This window comes from Podarcis raffonei, chromosome 4 (genome assembly GCF_027172205.1).
Source record: "Podarcis raffonei isolate rPodRaf1 chromosome 4, rPodRaf1.pri, whole genome shotgun sequence".
Taxonomy (NCBI): Eukaryota; Metazoa; Chordata; class Lepidosauria; order Squamata; family Lacertidae; genus Podarcis; species Podarcis raffonei.
In genome coordinates, this window is record NC_070605.1 from 79,370,882 (window position 1) to 79,394,054 (window position 23,173).

The 23,173-nt window shown below is 44.5% G+C and overlaps 1 protein-coding gene across 3 annotated transcripts in view; it reads left to right on the plus strand.

The window, feature by feature from the left end:
* Positions 1-17,626: 17,626 nt before the first annotated feature.
* The window catches only part of SH3RF3 (SH3 domain containing ring finger 3), a 228,674-nt gene continuing 223,127 nt past the window's right edge, over positions 17,627-23,173 (plus strand). For all 3 annotated transcript variants that reach the window (XM_053384306.1, XM_053384308.1, XM_053384307.1), the window contains exon 1: positions 17,627-18,532. In XM_053384306.1, the coding sequence (XP_053240281.1) occupies positions 17,858-18,532 (675 nt within the window). In that variant the 5' untranslated portion in view covers positions 17,627-17,857. The remainder of the gene's footprint in view (positions 18,533-23,173) is intronic.

Below are 23,173 nucleotides of genomic sequence, written 5' to 3' on the forward strand. Positions count from 1 at the left end.
TCCACCTCTCTGCCCTGAGCCTCTGCAGCTCAGGAGAGGCTGGAGGGTTACCGGACCCAGAGGCAACATCAGCTTCCTATGCCAGGGCTGAGAGTGGAGCACCTGCAGGCAATGGTCCTCCACCCCCTCAGGAGCCAGAGCAGACTCAGCTGTTGCCTGCACCTGAGGTTCCAGCACAGGTGAGGACCCTTCAGGCTCATGCCCCAGCCCCGGCTCAGCTGGTTCTGGAGGCGGGGAATCCTGTGCAGGCTGGGATTCTTCAGGTTCAGCATCCGAATCTGAATCCCAGGCCATCACACCAAAGCTCCAGGAAGAACCTCTGTAAATTAATTGGGCAATTAATGGGGCCTGCGAGGCAGAAGGTATCCAAGTGATTTAGTTAGGAAAGTGCCTAGTGGGATGATCACAATAGACAGCTCTTGGGGTTCTTCAAACACCTCCTGGGGTTGTCAAAATGTTGCAAGCCCATAGCTGTTCAAACAATTGGCTCTATACCAATGCAGTGTTGGTGAGAAAATATACATTCTGTGTTGCTTACGCTCTAAAATGAGTTCTAAACCATGTTTTATCATATTTTGCCTGAGTCGTCTACCACCATTGCAAAACTAAGAGATGAATGATGCCTGGGGTAATAATACATATGGGGAACGGAAGTGTGCCCTGATAAATAGGACAGACGATGGACAAATAAAATAGCAGTGATAAGTGAGTTGCAGACAAACCACTTTGCCTCATGCAGAGTGAATAATAGTGTTCCATAGCATCAAAAGGGAACTTGTTGTCAAATGCATAGCGGCACCTCCTGGGGAGACATACATTTAGACAGCTTTCCAACGCAAAGCTTACAGTGATTCAATCTCTTCTTGCATCCTGCACTATGTTGGACTGGTATACTGATTTTTACCTCTCCCTTTCAGAAGGGAATTGGTTTTACGGTATTTTCTTCGCTTGATGCTCTGTAGCACGCGATTGGTGCTCTCCAGCTGGCTGACCCCACCTTAACCATAGCTGCCGAATCTTCTCTGCTTGTCATGAAGAAGCACACTGGCTGTTCCCCAAAGACCTACTCGTGTTTTCAAAATAAGGGAAGTAGACTGAAATCTGACAGTTTGGGTTCCTCTCATGTTCATGCTTTCTCAAACTTTCAGTTTAGTGCTCCACATTCAAGGGCTGGATTATCCATTAAGCAAAATAAGCACATGCTTAGGGCATCAAGGGAAAGGGGAGGGCACCACAGAAATTTTCCATTGCCAGATTCACTATGGACTATGTGGTGCAGCTGAACAAAAGCAAGCATTATTTATACAAATATACAAAAAACAACAACATTATTTTCCACCTTACTGTGGGTTTTGTTTTCATTTTGAAAAAAATATTTTATGGTTTATCATTGTTTTTATTTTTAATTAGAGATATATGGTAAAGGTAAAGGGACCCCTGACCATTAGGTCCAGTTGCAGATGACTCTGGGGTTACGGCGCTCATCTCGCTTTATTGGCCGAGGGAGCCAGCGTACAGCTTCTGGGTCATGTGGCCAGCATGACTAAGCCGCTTCTGGCGAACCAGAGCAGCACACGGAAACGCAGTTTACCTTCCCTCCGAAGCGGTACCTATTTATCTACTTGCACTTTGACGTGCTTTTGAACTGCTAGGTTGGCAGGAACAGGGAACGAGCAACGGGAGCTCACCCCGTCGTGGGGATTCGAACTGCCGACCTTCTGATCGGCAAGTCCTATATGAAGGCACCCAAATTCTTTTAAGTGCCTTAGGTCCTCTAAAGGTCTTAATCTGGCCCTGTCCACATTTCTGCACAAGTTAGGTTTCAAAAAAAAGGAAAACCTCATGAAAATAAGTCAGTTTAATTTGCGTTTTTCCTAATATATCCATTTTTGTACATAATTTTCTGTGACATAAACATTTTTGCAAGTGATTTCCACTAATAAAATGTATTTGTGTGTGTGTGTTTTCACTAATATATACATTTTTATGCACACTTCTCCTGGATAACCGTGTTGTATAATTTGGAGAAGTTGAAAATGTTAAAGGTCAGCTGCGTGTCAGTTCACATATTGTTGCAGGAAGTGCAAATCAGGTAAGTTTGCTTTGAAATGAATTTTCCCTATCTGCCACCTGCTTCACCTGTTTTTGTTTTAATTAAATAGCTTTATTACAAAAAAAGCAAAGCATTTGACTGTGTTGGCCACAGCAAACTATGGCAAGTTCTTAAAGAAATGGTAGTGCCTGATCACCTCATCTGCCTTCTGAGAAATCTCTTTGTGGGAAAAGAAGCTACAGTTAGAATTGGATATGGAATAACTGATTGGTTCAAAATTGGGAAAGGAGTACGACAAGGCTGTATATTGTCTCCCTGCTTATTTAACCTATATGCAGAATTCATCATGCGAAACACTGGACTGGATGAATCCCAAGCTGGAATTAAGATTGCTGGAAGAAATATCAACAACCTCAGATATGCTGATGACACAACCTTGATGGCAGAAAGTGAGGAGGAATTAAAGAACCTTTTAATGAAGAAGAAGAAGAGTTTGGATTTGATATCCCGCTTTATCACTACCCGAAGGAGTCACAAAGCGGCTAACATTCTCCTTTCCCCTCCTCCCCCACAACAAACACTCTGTGAGGTGAGTGGGGCTGAGAGACTTCAGAGAACTGTGACTGCCCCAAGGTCACCCAGCAGCTGCATGTGGAGGAGTGGAGACGCGAACCCGGTTCCCCAGATTACGAGACTACCGCTCTTAACCACTACACCACACTGGCTCTCTAATGAGGGTGGAAAGAGGAGAGCGCTAAATATGGTCTGAAGCTCAACATCAAAAAAACCCTAAGATCATGGCCACTGGTCCCATCACCTCCTGACAAATAGAAGGGGAAGAAATGGAGGCAGTGAGAGATTTTACTTTCTTGGGTTCCATGATCACTGCAGATGGTGACAGCAGTCACGAAATTAAAAGACGCCTGCTTCTTGGGAGAAAATCAATGACAAGCCTAGACAGCATCTTAAAAAGCAGAGACATCACCTTGCTGACAAAGGTCCACATAGTGAAAGCTATGGTTTTCTCAGTAGTGATGTATGGAAGTGAGAGCTGGACCATAAAGAAGGCTGATCGCTGAAGAATTGATGCTTTTGAATTATGGTGCTGGAGGAGACTCTTGAGAGTCCCATAGACTGCAAGAAGATCAAACCTATCCATTCTGAAGGAAATCAGCTCTGAGTGCTCACTGGAAGGACACATCCTGAAGCTGAGGCTCCAATACTTTGGCCACCTCTTGAGAAGAGAAGACTCCCTGGAAAAGACCCTGATGTTGGGAAAGATTGAGGGCACAAGGAAGAAGAGGATGAGATGGTTGGACAGTGTTCTCGAAGCTACCAACATGAGTCTGACCAAACTGCGGGAGGCAGTGGAAGACAGGAGTGCCTGGTGTACTCTGGTCCATAGGGTCACGAAGAGTCAGACACGACTAAACAACTAAACAACAACAATTACAAAAAATAAATAAATAGAGCTTTCCAGGGCACTTTCATTCCAAAAGAAACTGACCCTGTAAAGAGATATTTTTGAACTTTGCATAGCTCTGGGAAGTGGAGGGTGTGATATGAAACGCAATTCAACAGGAAGAAAAATTAGAATGTGGCCACTGGACTCCTGTCTTGTGATAAATTAGCAGCTGCTTACATCCGTGCTTTGAGGAATTTCAGAATGGGCCCAGTGCAAACAGGGAACAGGACTGGCAAGCTCCACACTTTGGGAAAAACGCCAGGATAACAGCACCCCAGCAGGAGCGCTGCTTAGGAGCTTACTTCATAAGAACAACTCACTTCTTCTTGAATAGAAGAATAAATCCACACATTTAGTTAAGCATAGCCAACCCCGCTGAGATTACTGGTGCCTTTTAGTTCTGTACTCTGCAGGTTGTTTCCAGTGATGCATTTGTCTTCCTCCCAGACAGAAATAGCATGCAACATTTTGTTTATTTATTCAAGATATCCTGCCTTTTGAAACCAAAAAAGCTCCACAAGGAAGCCCACCAACTAAGTACCTATTAAAACGCAACATAATGATAGGAAACGACGCACCAAATCACCAACCGCCAGCTCATTAACAGAATTAAATTTTAAAAGGAGTAAGCAAATCAAAAACCATACAGAATAGTTGAGAAAAAACTCAGGAGGAGAACAGACAAAGAATAAGCTCTCTCAAAGAGTATATAGCCTTTGAAGGCCATCCAAACACTAGAAGGGAAGGGGCAGAACCAGCTGCTGCTGGGAGGGTGCTGATGTTGGAAAGGGCCTGTCCCAGGGAGTCCTCCTTTATATTTCAGATGGCGAAGGAACTCTCAGGATGTTCTCCAAAGATATTAAAAGTAGGCTTTAAAAGGGAAGTCTTTTTTTAAGATTGCAATTTTGCGCACACTTCCCTGGTAGCAGGGATGGAAGAATCTCTCTCTCTCTCTCTCTCTCTCTCTCTCTCTCTCTCTCTCTCTCTCTCTCATTTTTCCAGTGTTAAGTTCAGTTTTCCACATTTCTGCATCACTTTGCAATCGTTATTATTACTACTTTAAAAGTCCTTTAAAAATTCACCAGCATTTTAGGGTCCATTTCTCCTAATGCATGCAGTGAAATGTTGCATATGTCTTCACCCTTGTGTTGAATTACTTCGGTTCCAAACATGCATACCTGAAAATTACTTTTCTTAAAGATATCTCATCATACTACTGTGGTACCTTGGGTTACATACGCTTCAGGTTACACACTCCGCTAACCCAGAAATAGTGCTTCAGGTTAAGAACTTTGCTTCAGGATGAGAACAGAAATCGGGCTCCAGCGGTGCGGCGGCAGCAGGAGGCCCCATTAGCTAAAGTGGTGCTTCGGGTTAAGAACAGTTTCAGGTTAAGAACGGACCTCCGGAACGAATTAAGTACTTAACCTGAGGTACCACTGTATTCTGAGTCGTTTTATGAACCTTTGTTCATAAACATGCTTTGTGCATGCTTTGACCTAATTGTCCTAAAGAGCAGATGAGGTGGTGGACCTGATTGTACCATTTCGGGTACAATAGGTTGTACCACTTCAAACTGCAGGTGGAGATTAAGACAAGTGACTGCTTTCTTTCTTTAAAAAAAAAATCCATGTAGAATTATGTATCAGAGAGAAAGCTAGGCCCCTTCTCTCAGTGATGTTTGTGAGTGGGTTTTTAAATTTTATTTTTGCTTCCAATGAGGATTAAATCCTGTGAGGTCCTACCTATCACCTGAATTAGCACAAACAATTGTAGACAGCAGCCTTCCATGGTTATATGGCTAGGTATATCAGTGGATGAAACATGAAACCGCAAGCATCTAGTTGTTTTCTGACTGGAATTAAGTTTTGTATTTTTGCCTTTTCGATAATGAATTGAATTGCTATAAAAAGATCTGTTTGTGCTTTATACCTACATTAATGAGTCCGTTGTTAGCTGCACAGTAGTCAGACTAATTGCCCAAATGAATGCTTTGCCCCTGGCTCTAAACTAACTAGTAAAAAAACACCTTCCAGTGGGTGTACTGATAAATGTTTCATGCTCACATACTACAATGAATCTAACAGGACAATTAAGTGCAAATCAGTTCACTTAATTCCCCTGGTGTACATAATGCTATCGTATGTTCCTGGCATCTTCTTCACAGTAAGAATTTACCTTCCGAGTTTTTCATTCCCAATGAAAATAAAGATCTGCCCAAAACACCATTCACATTCCACCTTTGGCGTGCTGGACGCAGTGTAATCACATTCACCAAAGTGTACTCCCATCTTTTCAGTGCCTCATAATCTGGTCTGTCAGAATCTCATTGTGTTGACCTGCAAGATCTGTCAGGGATGCCCTAAATGGTTTGGGATGAAGTTCTTTTCAGAACCACCTTCTCCTGCATAAACTGCCCCCCCCCACTGGATTCATAACCAGAGGTCTTGTTCCATATCTTGTTGCCATCAAAGTACCAATTGACTGGGTGCTCATATTGTGGAATTTCCTTCCTAGGAGGCCTGATTAGCCTTCTCATTACTGGTGCTTAGATGAGCTTTTAAGACCCTTTTCTTCCATTGCACCTTCAGTTTGTTGCTTATTTATAATTCAGCTGATACTTTGCCCTTCCTGTGGAATGCCCTGAAAGTTTTTGAATGGATAAAAGGTAAAGGTAAAGGACCCCTGACAATGGATAAAAGGTAAAGGGACCCCTGACCATTAGGTCCAGTCGCGGAAGACTCGGGGGTTGCGGCGCTCATCTCGCTTTACTGGCCGAGGGAGCCAGCAAACAGCTTCTGGGTCATGTGGCCAGCATGACTAAGCCATTTCGGGCAAACCAGAGCAGCACACAGAAACGCCATTTACCTTCCCGCTGGAGCGGTACCTATTTATCTACTTGCACTTTGATGTGCTTTTGAACTGCTAGGGGATAGGGGATTCAATCCGCCGACCTTCTGATCGGCAAGCTCTAGACTCTGTGGTTTAAACCACAGTGCCACCCGCGTAGACAGCGTTAAAAAAAGAAGTTTTTTAATGAATGGATGAATGCAGATCCCTGCATATGCTGCGCTGCTCTGTTCTCTTTTATAAAATGAAGGTCACAACCGACATTGCTGCACTGGCAGAATTTCTATGTTATTTATTCATTTATTTACTACATTTATATCCCTGCTTTCCTCCAAGAATCAAGGTGGCATGCCCAGTTTCCTCCCCCCCCCCATTTTATCTTCACAACGACCTTGTGAGGTAGCTTAGGCTACGAGACTGCGTCTGGCCCAAGGTCACCTCATGAGTTTCATGGCTGTGTGCGGATTCGAACTCGAGTCCAACTTTCTACTCACTGACTCTAGCTTTCAAAAATATCAGGAACTTTCTTCACAGGTAATGCTATGACCAGTAGTGCTGTGCCAAATTCGCTGGGCTTGTTCTTTTCTTCTTCTTTTGCTGCAAAATGTTTGTGTGTGAAAACGTTTGCAAAACCTCCTACTTCCCACTCTCTTTTTTTCACATTTTGTACCCCTTGTTTCCTTTCGAAGCCGGTGTTCACTTTCTTTATTATGAACGTATAAATTTTATTAAGTGCCACTCCATTAAAAAGCACTCAAAGCAATTTACAAAGCGCAGTCCCACTCGCACATACAAAAATAACTTTCTCAAGCTGGTAATGGACCGTCTCCATTTTACACTTTGCAGATCTCGACTTTTAAGCTTTTATTTCAGAAAAATCTTCAGAAATCCTGCAGACCTGAAAATTATACAACAGTGTATTCATTAATTTGTAAAAAGGTAGTTCTGAATTACATGAAAAGGAACTGGCTGGGTTTGTATGTGTCTTCATTTAATGTATTTTATGCTTGCTTTCCTTCGTTCTTCATAATGTTTGAGGTACATAGCAAATTGATTTTTAAATTGTACGTAGCAAATTCTTGAGGGAGGTAACCAGATTCAGAATGGTAAAGCTCTGTGTCCAGACTCAAATAAAACTCATAACTGATTTCCCTACAGAAATGTATGCATTTCAGAACACTGGCTATAGTAGCTCTTGTTTGATGAGTCAGTCGGTCACGGAAAGATTTGATTTGAATTTTAAACGTTTTGTATGGCATAATTTTGTCATTTATTAGACATTTTGTCATTTATTAGATGAAGAAACAAGTTTCTTTCCTGTAGAGGAAACAGAGGCCATAATTTGCCTTGCCTTAATTAATGGGGCTAATTTTGCTTTCAAAACTTAAGTCAAAACCAATTACAGCAACAACTTTATAGGAAACACAGATAATTATTTAAATTAGAAAACATACTTAAACTTGATAATTTTGATCTTTCCACTGCTTGTACGATAAAACATTTATCACCCACTACAATTCAATTAATAATCAGCAGGAATGCTAAAAACGGGTGCATTAAGGCATTGAAATATGACTGCGTTTCTGGTTTTAATGTTTAATGCGTCATAAATGTTGCACACGGAACCGGTGTGTACTAGAAATTACCTTATTTTTCTCTCGGAATAATTGAGCAGAAAATGGCAAATCACATTTTACTAATGTAGTTTAAACAGGAATATTTACAGATTATCAGGAAGTTTAAGATTATAGCTCTGCTTCAAATGGTGTCATGTAAACAACCATGTATGCATACTGTTTAATGCTCCCCAGTTCCCTGAGCAAATCACAGGGCCAACTTTGACAAGGTCACTTCCTTTCTGCATAGAGTATCCTGAAGATGTATAGTGCCCTTTACAATAAAGTGCTTATTTACAAAAGTTCTGGTTTGGCAGATCGGAAGGAAACCTTTAAGCAGGCATCACTTGTCCACAAGTAATAGTACAAGATGAGTTCTTTAAAAGGGGCCCGTGGATACAGAGTACACATGTTCCATGGGGCCTCTTTTAAAAGACTCACCCTGTGACTTACGATCTGTGTGTGTGGTTTTAGAGCTGCATGGTCAGAGAAAAAACAATTCTGTCCAGGGCTGTGAAGACTGCGGAGAGAATAATTGGGTGCACTCTTCCCACCTTGGATCAAATCTATGCTTCCAGGTGCCATAAGAAAGCTGCAGAGATAGTGCAGGATAGTGCGCACCCCGGAAATGATCTCTTTCAGCTTCTGCCTTCTGGAAGAAGGTACAGGGTTATAAAGACTAGGACTAGCCGCCTGAGAAATACCGTAGTTTCTATCCAAATGTGGTTTTGATTTTAAACGCTGTGTAAGGATTCCCTAGGTAGATAAGTAGATAAATAGGGACCGCTTACTGGCGGGAAGGTAAACGGCGTTTCCGTGTGCTGCGCTGGCTCGCCAGATGCAGCTTTGTCACGCTGGCCACGTGACCCGGAAGTGTCTCCGGACAGCGCTGGCCCCTGGCCTCTTAAGTGAGATGGGCGCACAACCCTAGAGTCTGTCAAGACTGGCCCGTACGGGCAGGGGTACCTTTACCTTTACCTTTAAGGATTCCCTATGGAAGTATATTGTATTTAAAAATGGGGTATCAGAGTTTTTAGGGGGCTAACCAGGTTGGGATAGCTGGGATGGCAGGCTGGTTGGTTTTTTAATGTCTGATGTAGATTTTTCTCAATTTCATTGTTCTATATGGGACAATGACAGTAAAGAGTATCATATCATCGTATCGTATCATAGTACAGTACAGCTGTTTTAGTATCAGTACCTCCAAATGCAGACTGTTTGTTCTAAGTGCAATATTACTTTTTCCCCTCCTTAGGACAAGCATATCTTAGGACAAGGCATCTCAGCCCCTGTTTCAGGTACTCCCACCTTAGTTAGGAGAGTACCAATGGGAATAATATTCTCTATTTTTTGCAATACCATGGTCTATGCAGGCTTAATTGATTTGCCTTAACCACAGTTATCAACAAGAGGAAGGCAATATGTCCATGAAAAATGTGGTCTATGAGTGTTTTGTTTTTTTACAATCATGTGGTATATAAATGTCATAAAATAAAATACGGTGAGTGCCATCATCTCCATAACTGAAACCATACTTTTAATCGTAACAGGGAAGGTTTCTTTTTCTTTTCTTTTCTTTAAATTTTTATTTATTGACACTTACTCAGAGTTATACAGAAACACATACCCATTGGAAAGTGTCTTTTGATGATATACTGAGATAAAACAGCTATTTAATCTTAAAAAAACAGCGAACTCGGAAGAAGACAAAAGAAGAGAAAAGGAGAAATCTAAAGAAGAAAGCAAAAGGAAAGGAAAAGAAAGAAAAAACTAAAGGGAGAGAGAGTAAAATAAAAGGACTTCCGGCTCTCTGCAGTTACATATGATATTCATTCCTTAAGATCCAACCATTCTATCTTCTATAAACCAGTATTTTTTCAATATTCAAATCTTGATATTACAAGTTCATTTTCTCTTTCATGCAAAAAGTCCGTAAGAAATTTCCAGTCCTTAACAAATATTAGTAATGATTTTTCTCTAATTACACAGGTTAGCTTAGCCATCTCAGCCAAGGCTTTGTTTTTCTGATCCAAGAATGCCCACAACCTGAAAGCAGATTCTGAAGCAAGCATACACTTTAACCATATGAATATTAAGAAGAACCAACCACCTGATACTGAGATACCTATTCTACATCCAAATTAAAGTTCAGGTGATTGGTTCTACTTAGTATCAAGATGTTCATAACAGCACCTAAGAATTAATCATAGGTTTAAGTGATTGTTTAGTAACATTCCATCACAGGGATGAAAGAACAAGACAGCAGGGTTTTGCTTTGCTTTCAAAGCAGCAATTGTTTCTACTACTTGATATAAAATTGCTTTTTTTTTTTCATTCAGGAGCCATGATCATCATTTGTGCATTTAAAGCAGCTTACAGGTTCTGAAGTGCTCTACAAATTTTAATTGGCCGTTAATCGTGGCTGCAGAATAACATTTTCTTATAATTGTGTGCAGTGGTTTCTGTCTCCAAAGGGCTTACAGGAAATAATGCTTTTAGTAAACAATATGTACCAGATATATTGTATTAAGCACAGAGAAACAACCTAGCTCACCACCCAAAGGCAGCAAAAAATTAATACTATTATTTTAAAAACTCATTTTCTTCAACATAAAATATAATAACATATGAAGATCAAATAATATTAAAACAACATTTTTGGACGTTGTAGGTCGTAACAATGCCGTATATGGCTTAACATTTTTGTATGCTCAATTTCTCTTTAAACCTTTAATCCCAGAATATTCATATTTCTATTAAAGGAATGTGTAGCGTACATGTTAATGATTGGAGGCCTTTGAAATAGCTTGGAAGCATGGACCGATTTGGGAAGATGCTCAAAACGTGTGAGCATCTCTTTTCAAGGACCTGTTACTCACATTACTTAAATGGTTTGCAAATAATTACTTAACACTTTGGTAATTTGACTCTGGGTGTTTTGCCAACTGAGACAGAGAAAGTGTCCTATTTAAAATAAGCATTTTCAGTAATCCCATATCCTCCAAATATTATGAGACCAGCAGTTTGTTTACTTCTCTTTCTGACATCCTCTAAGCTCGTCTGGGCCTTCTTGCCTTAAGCCAGATTTTCTAAACATTTGAAACTCAACTCTCCCTTTTCAATTTACTGTACCTTTTGGATCTCTCCAATTTAGCACCAGCAATTTGTTCCAACCTGGATGCTGCAGGATCTCTCTGGGACTGTGCTTTGGTTTGGACTTCGGAAATTGGACGTGTGGACTAACTCTGGACTGCAGACCAGATACTGACCTGCTGCCAGGTAGGTCAGAAGTTCAGGACACCTTGACTACAAGAGATATTTTCTCTGCTGCTTTAACCCCACTCCCTTTGTATTTGAAACCAGCCATTTGCCCCTGTAAAGTAAAGGTCCCATGCCAACTCTGCAAAATAGTGTGAGCGATCCGTTTCGATTTTGGAGGGACTCAGCTGTAACTTGTCCTGCCTGTGTGCAGCTGGTAGCTGGCGGTGAAAGAGAAACCGCAAAAGAACTGAAGTCACGAGAGCTTTAGTCAGCCTTGCCAGGGAGGAGAGGACCTTGCAAGGATTTTATTTCCCACAGTCTTAGTTACACAGTCGTTACTTTGTCCCAGAAGGCTTCTCCGCCTGAAGGGAACTGGGGGTGCAGGTGTCGACTGTTTCCAAGGCCCCCGTGAACAATCACATCTACTCTGTGTGAATTTGAACTGTACCAGCATGCTTATAGCATGTATGCGTGCATATTGCTGTTTTCAGAGCTGCTACACAGCTTGTCACATTTACTTAGAAGAGTTTGGATTTGACATCCCGCTTTATCACTTCCCGAAGGAATCTCAAAGCGGCTAACATTCTCCTTTCCCTTCCTCCCCCACAACAAACACTCTGTGAGGTGAGTGGGGCTGAGAGACTTCAAAGAAGTGTGACTAGCGCAAGGTCACCCAGCAGCTGCATGTGGAGGAGCGGAGACGCGAACCCGGTTCCCCAGATTACGAGTCTTCCGCTCTTGACCACTACACCACACTGGTGGTGTGATGGATGTTTTTCTTGCACATTAAAACGTTTATGGCTGGAGCAGCCAACATGGTTGGACTCCAACTTCCATCATCCCTGATTATTTACCATGCCGGGTGGAGCTGATGGGAGCCGGAATCCAACAACATATTGGAGGGCACCATGTTGACTACCTCTGATATATGGTCTTAAATTGGGGTGCGGGAAAACTGCAAAACTTGTTTATTACATCATGCAACCCGTCTTTACTTTGAGGGGGAAACTAACAGAAAGTGGAAGGATACTGTGAATGAATCAGAGTAGGCAAAATGTCCATTTTGAAGATGAAAATGCCCTTCGTTTTCTCTTTGGTGTGAAATGTATTTCTTGTTTTCCATTATAACCCCTGCTCCGGAAAACTGCTGCTACTGAACAAGCTGCCCTGCACCTGCAATAACACAGGATGCAAGAGGAAAAGCCTTGCTCAGATCTGCAGCATTGAAGAGGATCAGATATGCCTCTCTTGTTGTTAGTTTTCATTGCTAACAAGCTGGCACAAAGCTAGCAGTGGGAACGTTTACTTTAAAAGTACATTCCATATTAGTTTGTAGTGGAACAAAAAGGGGGGGGAGGGGAAGCAGTACCATAACTTGGTTTAAAGGTGGGGAGGGGAATCCTGGTTCCAAGGAGTGTTTGCTGAATCCTGCTCACTGAACACAGTAAAGTTTTTTTCTTGGCTTAAAGGCTTGGTGGGTCAAATAGATGTTTGTTCACTTGCCCCCCACCCCAGCATAAGGTTGGCAATAGAATCCATGGAGTAGATCGTATTAACCAATCCTTGACAAAGGACTATTTCATCATTAGCACTAACACAGTATATTACTTATCTCCAAAATGCCTACTTCGATACAGTGGTGCCTCGCAAGACGAAAATAATCCGTTCCGCGAGTCTCTTCGTCTAGCGGTTTTTTCGTCTTGCGAAGCAACCCTATTAGCGGATTAGCCCTATTAGCAGTTTAGCGGCTATTAAAGGCTTAGCGGCTTAGCGGCTAAAAGGCTATTAGCGGCTTAGTGGCTTAGAAAAGGGGGGGAGCGGGAAAAATCGCAAGACTCGCAAGACGTTTTCGTCTTGCGAAGCAAGCCCATAGGGAAATTCGTCTTGCGAAGCGCATCGAAAAACGGAAAACCCTTTCGTCTAGCGGGTTTTTCGTCTTGCAAGGCATTCGTCTTGCGGGGCACCACTGTATTAGATCTGGGCTGGATCTACACTGATTTTTAAAAGCACTAAAAAAAAAGTAGTTATATAGCTCTCAAGGCAATTTTCCATTGACAGCTGTACAGCACCCCCTGGTGTCACATTTTAATAACATTTTTATAACACATTCATAACGTTATAACTCACTAGTCCCTGGTGCTGTGATTGCTGGGACAGTTTTGAATTCTGAGAATTCTTACATTCACTTAGTCACAACTTTGACATGAAAGGCAGTCTTAAACTCAGATTGCGGCATCATTTTACATTTAGCAATTGGGAAGGGCAATCTTTAGCCCAGTTGCTGGGTAACACACTTCCATTTTATGTCCACTGTGAAGTCGTCTAAGGTGAACAGCAAGTGCTATTCCTTGCCCTTCCTACTTTGTTATGGGACTTGGTTGTTTGTGGAAGGCACACTTTCACCAAAATCCCACATCACCAGATTCACTCCCTGCTCTTGTGCATTCATAGTTCTAAAGATACGGGGGCAGAGTAATGTAGTTCCATGTCGTGAGTATTCACATTTGAGCTATGCTCCCTTCCTGGGGAGCATAGACAACCCAGACGCTCTGCTGTGATTCGTTAGTTGGGATCCTAACCTCAAGTATACCTGGGCGGCACAAAGTTAAGGGCAACTGTCATGAGCTCTGCATTGATCTGCGTGGCATTTGGTTTTGACAGCTCATTTTGTGGGCATAATTTTACCTAGCCCTGTGAGAGGACGGCCCGCTAGCTAAATTAATTAATCATTTGCTGTTTCCCTACCATTTCCCCTTACATGCTTGTTTCCCTGTTTATGTAATCGGCTATGATGGCATCCTATATATCTGCTCTAGAGGACGTCTAATGTCACATAATCAGGACTCCTATCTGTGCAAAAGAACTTTCTGTTCCTCTCCTCCTCGCTGAAGCATCTATGCTTCCAAAATGCTTTGCAGCAGATCGGGGAGGGGGGGGCATGGGATATTGTAGGAGGGGAGAAGAGCTGTCTGAGCAAACAGTGAACCCTGTTGAATGTTGCTCTATGATGCAATCTTGTATTCATTCTGCTAGTGTAACGTAGGTCACAACGTTGCCCTTCTGCAGTCAGCGTGACTCAATGATAGGATAGGACAAGACTCTTCATTAACAGCAGAACTGGGAGTCTAGTGACTTTGACAACCTTTAACATTTGCATCTTTGAGGGAAATGAACTGAAATGCAAGTTCTCACATTTTGTTACACTCATCTCTAGCGCTCTAATCTCCCTCCCCTTTTGGAAACAGCACGTATTATTATCCTTATATGTTCTCCAGAGCTTTTGTTCCCGAGATTGACAGTTTTACTGAGATAGCACCTAAGTCCTTGATACTTGTATTTCACATTTCTCTGTACATCAGTATTATTTATAGTTTATCTTATTGGATAGTTTGGCCTCTTTCTGCAAGGACATTGCTGAACACTAGTCAGCAACAAAGGATCACCTGACTGTTAAAAGAGAAGCAGCCCTGGTGCTAGCTGGATCCCATACCTGAAGGCAGTGAAATCTACTCCAGCGAATGTGGTTTGAGGAGCAGAGAGTTTCATGTTCCTTCAGCTCTGTACTTGTCGTCTCAGAAACAATATCTTACTGTGATTACCATTGCACTGCATGCCAAGGAGGGTGCTTATCGATATTAAATGAGAGACAAGCAGACAATGCGACTGTGTGTGGCCATTATTGCACGCAGACGTCGTTAGTGGATGATTTATTAAGAGTGCTACTCAAGGGAGGAGTAGAAGGGTGACTAAAAACCACCAAATGTTTTCTGTGCACAGGAAGATTGGATGACATAAAGCAGTGATTCGCAAGACGATAAAGACCTGAAAATGTGGTTTTGGAATATCCTTTATTCCAATAATATTTTTGCTACTAAATAAATCATGGGTTTCGAGAGAGGGCTGTCCTCTGTCTATCCCATGTCTCCTTCATCCACCTTCCCTGATTCCTCTATATATTTTTGCATAGAAAAAGGTCTTCATGATTTCCCTGAACTCCTGGCAGTGATAACAAACTCTGGGTCACACCAGCCTTCCTCAACCTTTCCAGACAAGATGGTCTGGGTGGTGTTAGAATGAAACACACTGCTCGGACAGGTCCAATAATTTCCGAGTCTGGTTCTTGTTAATAGTATGTAAAATAAATATGAGAATATTGAAATGCATCAAACTGTGTTTTGCTTCTGTTTTTCTTGGCAGAAGGACTTGTGTGCTAAACAAGAAAAGGATTTAAAAGTGGGGCTATAATGTTGTTGTTGTTTAGTCGTTTAGTTGTGTCCAACTCTTCGTGACCCCATGGACCAGAGCACGCCAGGCATGCCTGTCTTCCACTGCCTCCCGCAGTTTGGTCAGACTCATGTTTGTAGCTTCGAAGACACCATCCAACCATCTCGTCCTCTGTCGTCCCCTTCTCCTTGTGCCCTCCATCTTTCCCAACATCAGGGTCTTTTCCAGGGAGTCTTCTCTTCTCATGAGGTGGCCAAAGTATTGGAGTCTCTGCTTCAGGATCTGTCCTTCCAGTGAGCACTCAGGGCTGATTTCCTTCAGAATGGATAGGTTTGATCTTCTCCTCCAGCACCATAATTCAAAAGCATCAATTCTTTGGCGATCAGCCTTCTTTATGGTCCAGCTCTCACTTCCATACATCACAACTGGGAAAACCATAGCTTTAACTATACGGACCTTTGTTGGCAAGGTGATGTCTCTGCTATAATATCTTTTAATAAAAGAAATAAATAAACACGGACTGTATTTATACAGTCTGCGGCATTAAATGTTACTATTCAGTGAATAAATCAGTATTGGATTATTATTATTTTATATACATTGCAGAAATATTTCAGTCAGATTTCAGGACTTCTCAAACGTAATTACTTTGCAGGCCAAGGCCAGTGTTTTTGCATTAACTTGATTGTGTGTATATCACTGAAGATTGCAAGGATATGCAACGCCACAGTCTGTTTAGCTGAAGCCAGCTAATTAGGTGGAAATCGGCATTAATTTTTAATAAATAATACTGCAAGGGTGGTTAGCAGTTATCAGGCAGATCGCTAAGAAACGAGAGGGGGTGGAGAGAAGGGAAATCTTTTCCATCAGCAACAACACCAAATGCTGTTTACGCAGAGCTCCACCAGGGGGAGGCCCACTGAAAGGAATCTGTTTTCCTTGTCCGATCTGAACAAACTTCTGCAAACTTCCCCATCTTCTCAGATTGCTTCAGGGGTACGTATTTCCGTTGCTCTGACGCTTGGCCTGAGATCGGGCTCGAAGCGGGGGGAAAGCGCCTCCTCCTCCTCCCCCCCACACCCCGGATCACGATGACCGAGGGAGCACGATGCAGTGGCGCAGCACTGTAGTTACTGCACGAAGTTGGAATTTTACAGCTTGGCATCTGCCGGACTTCCTCCGGATCGGGTTCCCGAAACCTCCTGCGGGAGCTGAAGGCGTTTGAGAGCGGGACCCAGCAGAGAGCAGTAGCTGGTTGGCGCTGCGTCTTCCTAGACGAGAGACGTTTCTGGTGGTGCCGGAACCCCATTGCGCAGCAGCAGCAGCAGCAGCAGCAGCAGACTTTTCTCCAGGAGCCGCTTAGCTGATTCACACCGCTCACAGCCTCCTTCGATTAGCAGCAGCAGCAGCAGCATCCCTTGGGGGATAATAGCACCACCGGCCATCGGAGGAGGAGGAGAGGGCGGGGACTGGGCGGCTGCCCTGCTGCTGCTGGCGAGTGTTACCAACAGGCCAGCTGCAGCAGCAGGCGCCAGGATCTCTCAACAATGCAGCGCAGGCAGCCCTCGGATCTCGGAGCAGCAGCCGGGGAACGCGCCCGCTGCTTCTGATCCTCACGACGGAGTGCGATCCAACTCGAACCTCGTCCTCGCAGCGAAACGAGAGGAGCTGGAAGTTGGCAGAGGATCCGGAGAAGGGGCGCGCGCGCGAGCACGGGTGGGTGCCTCCCCCCGTTTCTCCCCAAGGCTGATCTTGCTCGCCTCCCCTTGCTGTCACTCGGGATATTTGGGCAAGAGGCGAGCCCGCGAGGAGTGATGGAGGCCGCCGCCGCCGCCAGGGACATCGGGTTGCGATGATGGGAGAGCGACGGAGGCCGAGCTCGGCTGCAAGGGAGACGGCGAGAAGGGGCCGCGGGACGGGGGCAGCGCACCAAGCCTTGAAGGAGGAGCAGCAGAGAGCAGCTTTTCTCCGGAGCCCGGGAGGAGCGCCTTTGCGCGCCAGCACTTCGCCCTGAGCAGCAGCGCCCAGAAAGCGCCTCTTCCTCCGGCCGCTTCTGACCCAGCCTGGAAGGGAGAGAGGCGGGAGCCCTGAAGGGAACAGGTGCCGCCAGCCGCGCCGCCCCGAGAAGGGAGCCCCCGTCGCGGCAGAGGACGGAGGCGACGACGGCGAGGGAGCAGCGCGTGGCTCCCTGGAATTATTATTATTACCACCCGCCTGCTTGGAGAGGGGTCAGAAAATAGGTCTCCCAGTCCCCGCCCTCTGGTCCTTCTGACAGCCCCCCCCCCGGCAGGCTGGGCTTTGGGCTCACCGCCGGCCCGCTTCTTGCTCCTCCTCAGCTGCCATGTGTTGTGGCTGCCGCCTGTCGCGCGGCCTCCGCTGCTGGTCTCCATGCTCCTAGGGGCGTCCTGGCTGTGCTCCTCCAAGGCCGCCGCCGCCGCCGCCGCCGAGAAGCGGGCTGCCGAGGAGAGGCGGAGGCGGCGCGCTGCTGGAGGAGGTGGCGGGGGTGGTGGCGGCGGCAGTAACGGCGAGGGGCCACCAGCCGCCGCCGCCGCCTGCGGAGGGGCCATGGACGAGTCTTCGCTGCTGGACTTGCTGGAGTGCTCCGTGTGCCTGGAGCGCCTGGACACGACGGCCAAGGTGCTCCCGTGCCAGCACACTTTCTGCCGCCGCTGCCTCGAGAGCATCGTCAGCTCCCGCCACGAGCTGCGCTGCCCCGAGTGCCGCATCCTGGTGGGCTGCGGGGTCGACGAGCTGCCCGCCAATATCCTGCTCGTCCGCTTGCTCGACGGCATCCGGCAGAGACCCCGAGCCGCCGCCGCCGGCAACGGAGCCCCGGGGAGCACCACAGCCCCGGGCAACGCGGCTGCTCCCTGTGCGGGCAACCCCGCTGCAGCAGGAGGAAACAACCCTGTTCCCGCCACTAACCCCGGCTGTCACCCCGTGGCGGCGGCTGCTACAGCGCCCTCCCCAGGCTCTCCTAGCAGTGCCGCCGCTGCAGCCGCAGCCTCAGCCGCCGCCAGCCTGAGGGAACTGGCCGCCGCTAGCCGGAGCGCCCTGCTGAAGGTAAGTCGGTCCTTTTCCTCTTCCCGCCTTTTTTGTTCCTCGGTCTCCGCCCCGCGCCAGCCAACAAGCTGCCTGTTCACACGTGGCTCACTTGTGCTTATACAGTATATACACAGCCAGGGGTTCCAACTTGAAAATATATATATATATATATATTTGGGGGGAGGTAATCCCCGCCCTGCATAATTGTTCCCAAGACACACAGCCACTTGAATGGCAATGACTTTCAACTGGGGGGGGGGCAGGCTCAAATATTTTATTGGGGGGGGGCAAAAAGGGACCTCAGCCCCTAGGAGTTGGCTGCTATGGCTTATATATGTACAGCTCCTTGTTTCCACACCTTTCGTCCAGGACGTTGATGTGTCCTTAATAGAAACAACAACATAACAATGGCACTGCTACCAACTATATATGTTTGGCTGCCCCCTTTGGCTTAGCTGGAAAGCAGGTCTAGTATGTTGGTTAGCTAGCACTCCTATTGAACTTTGAACATCTGGGGATGAATGACTTTCAGAGGTGCCAGGGGTGCCAACTTCACTAAAATATCGGGGGGGGGGCAGGGCAGGTAAGCACCGCCCCGCATAATTGATTACATGATGTGGCACATGCGCACCCTTGAACTTTGGGGTGGGTGGCCCCCTCAGATATTTTACTGGAGGGCCGAAGGGACCTGGGCCCCTAGAAGTTGGCTCCTCTGAGTTTTTGTCAACACAGGGGGCAAGGGCATCTGTGGCGTCTAGGTTGTAGGGGAAATATGATGTCCCGAAATTCCTTACCACTAGGCAAAAGGGCAAGTGGATGCACTGGGAGACTTTGGCTCTGGTCACTTTTAAGAGTTGCCGTTGCCACTTGAAGAAGCTCCGTAAACTCTCCTCTTGGTCCGAATAAAGATACTGTTTGGCTGCCTTGGTGAATTTTGTGTGCGGTTGTTTCTTTTTAAGCAGGACCTACATTTATTACGATACGGAGCTGCAGAACCAAGACAAGCTGCACTTGACAAAATTCTTTTCTGCGCAATTATGATATATATAGCAGCCTTGCCCTATCTTGTATCCGTGCCACTTCATCCGACTTGCCCGTTGCCTAGTTATGGATGCTTTGTTCAAATCGTGCATTAGTTACCAATGGCCTTTTTCAAATAACAGAGGGCATGCCTGCATGCTGCTCTGCCAGTGATATAGCAAAATAGCATTGCTATCAGAATTTGCATCACATACCCTTTCAGAATTTACTGCCTTTCTCCCATATTCCTTTTTCTTTTGCTCTAGTCCGTATGCAGTTCTGTGGACTAGCCCTGAGGGAACGTTATGCCTTTGTTGCAATATGGTATACTGAGATATTCCTCAGGTTTCAGTAAGATGGGTGGCCAAAGCCTACATTAATTTGTATTTGTGTAGGAGTGGGGGCTGCAAGAATGTGGCACCATTTCCAGTGTGTTAACTTGAGGCAAGCGCTCTCCTTAAGAGTGATTAAAAACAGGTGTTTATCTTGTGCATCGCTTGCCCCTCAAAATGAGGGTGGCCGAAACAAGTTCATGTTACTCTCCTGTTCTTTTAAAATAAAAATCAGGGTGCCAAAATTCAGGATGTTGAGTGATGGCGTTGTACTTTGTTAATTGATGGACAAAACTGTACCTCTGTTGTAGAGAGCATGTGCTTTGCATCTAGAAGCTTCAGTTCCTGACACCCCTGCTTGAAAGGTTCAGGTAGCAGGGTCTGCAGGCAATGCACAAAAAGACAGCAGGTACACACAGGGGAAGCCTTTTTTCTGTCCGAGACCCTGGAGAACTCTGCCAGTCAGAGTAGACAGTACTGGGTGGGATAGACAAATAGTCTAGTGTGCAGCTTCCTACGTTGCTGTGAAGCAACAATACAACTGCGACATCACGTGCCAGACTTCTCACAGGTAGACTTAATTTCCTTCCTTCACTGAGTAGGGTTCCATATTAACTCGCACAGACATAACCAAATCACTTTGTGTGGGACTGCCCTGGCTGTAGAATGCAGCGACAATCACTGCAAATCGAAAGATGAAGGGTATTGGATATACATGGGTGGATGAAAAGAGCTGCTACTGAAGGAATACTTGGACATACTGGCTAAAAGTGCACATTTCGAAGAAGTTTGTTTTCTATCTTGTGTGTGTATATATTATATACATATGAGCTGTTTTTTATCGGTCACATTGTTAAAATAATATTGTAAAGAGCTTTATAAAATAATAATAATAATAATGAAAGTTTTGCAGAAAGCTCTTTGTGATGCTGTGCATACATCATTGCCTGACCAACCCATGCTTTGTTTGATGGAACATCTTGCCTGGCTTTTAAAGTCACTGCTTGGCTGCCATGATTGATGGTTGCATTTTAATTCCCTTGCTTGGGATAATGAGTGCATGAACACAAAAGGTTCCATGGAACTGTTTGTTTAGCCTTTGGAATGACCTCACAGCTTTATCTTTGAAATTGATGCAGTTCTCAATCCTTACAAGGTTCATTACACTGAAAGAAATCTGAACTAATCTGGTGTGTGTTTTTAAAGGAGAAATCAGCAGGCGATAGTAATCTTCCTTACAGCTGCTTTAATACAGCTGGTTAGCAACCTTTTCTGAAAACTAGATGGAGCATCTCTGTATGTATGCCAATTCATAGCCTTTATCTTGGCCAGTATTTCAAAATAGTCCCCCCCCCCCACTCTTCTTTATAATTTGCAGAAAATAAATAATGATTGCACTTCTTAAAGATGGAGTTAAGAAAGCTCATTCACTTATTTGACAGGAAAAATGAATAGGAGTTGTAGGTGTTGCACTATGACACTTAATTGAAGTCCAAGGTCAAATGGTTTTGACCCTTTACCTTCTTTGCCATTTGTTGACCTTTGAATTCCTACCATTCCCACCTGTCTTTAGGAGTATTTGGGTGTAGAAACAGTTAAAAAGGGGAGAAGAAGGCAGTTAGCCACTGGAGGGTTTTATATCACATCCAATCAGCATTTGTTATGGATGTTTAAATTGGGAGTCTCAGAGCAGGAAGCTGTACTAAATGCCCTTCATGGTGCCCTGTACTTTCATGCATCTATGAAAAGCAAGGAAATGACTCCTAACTACAAGACAAACTTTCTAAACTAGCACAGTGCATTACTGTGAATATTGGGAATATTTGCCAGCCATCTGCTGTACAGATGACAGCTATAGAAAAGGGGTTTTTTTTGTGGGTTGGTTTTTGTTTTGTTTTGTTTTGTTTTTGCATTTTGCTTCTTTCAGATTGGGGGTTGGGCTCATCCACGTCTGTCATTCATTCATTCTTTCTTTGTTCGTCTTAGAGCTTACAGAGAGCAGAATCATATATTTATCATTGATGTAGTTAAGAAAATCCGGATTCTTATCACTGAGATTTGCAGTTGATGTATAAAAATGGTTTTGTGTTTCTTAACAATTTGCTGTTTTGCTTGGGCTACTAATATTGTAGGTTTTTAAAAAATTCAAAACATTCAAACATTCTTTTTAATCTTTTACTTTGTACTTGCTGAAGCAATAACTTTGCATACTTAGCCAAGACCACAATAACAGGCCTTCCTTTCTACCTGATAATGTGTGTATTAGCTTCAAATTTTTCTAAGTACCTTTGAAGCCTTATTTACCTAGGGATCCATCAGCCACGCCATCCCCGGACCTTGGAGGGAACAAAAGTACCAGGAAAGCAAAATCTTCTTTGGAGAAAAGCAGTTTATTATCTGTGCACAGAGACAACCAGCAGAATAAATTCTGAAAGACTGGCTGTAAATACATGGCATTTGGCAGGCATTCTTATACTGTAGGTACACATTTCTCCACCAATCACCAATTGCCAACCTATAGGTACACCTCCCTTCCACCAATCACCAATTGCCAACCTATAGGTACACCTCCCTTCCACCAATCACCAATTGCCAACCTATAGGTACACCTTCCTTCCACCAATCACCAATTGCCAACCTATAGGCACACCTTAGGAGGATAATCACGTTAAGCACGTTCCTTACCCATTTCCCTGTCTTTTGAGCCTACGTGGCTCCTCTTATTCTTTACTTGACCAGTGTCACAAGCCAAACCTGCTTAAGCAATCTTTATTGGAATCTAAAGCCAAAGCTTGCTCAGGCAATCTATATTGCTACAGAGCTAAACCGTCCCTTCCTTCATTCCCTCCTCTTCTTTTGGACAGCCTTCTGGCTCGTCCAAGGCAATAGGCTGGTATTCACGCATCAAAGCTATCACTCGGGGACCCATCATGCGCGACATTGTTTTGTGCACCATATTTTGCAAGCATTGCACCAAGCAGGGAATACAGAAGCAAAGAAGCAATAAAAATAAAATTGGTCCTAAGAGCATAAAAAACATTCCTCTGAGCCACCCATTTGGCAAAAGCTTATCTAGCCAAGACATATTCCATCCTTCCCACACTTGTACAGGGACGTGTGCCACCTTCTCAATACTTGCGGCTAGATTACGGATGGCTTCACCATGATCTGAAATATTGAAGCAGCATGCTCCACCAGTCAGGTTGAGGGCAGCACAAAATCCTCCTTGTTTGGCCAGAATAAAGTCCATTCCCAAACGCAGCTGGAGGACAGCAGTGCGGGTCTCATCCAGCTGGGTAGCAACAAG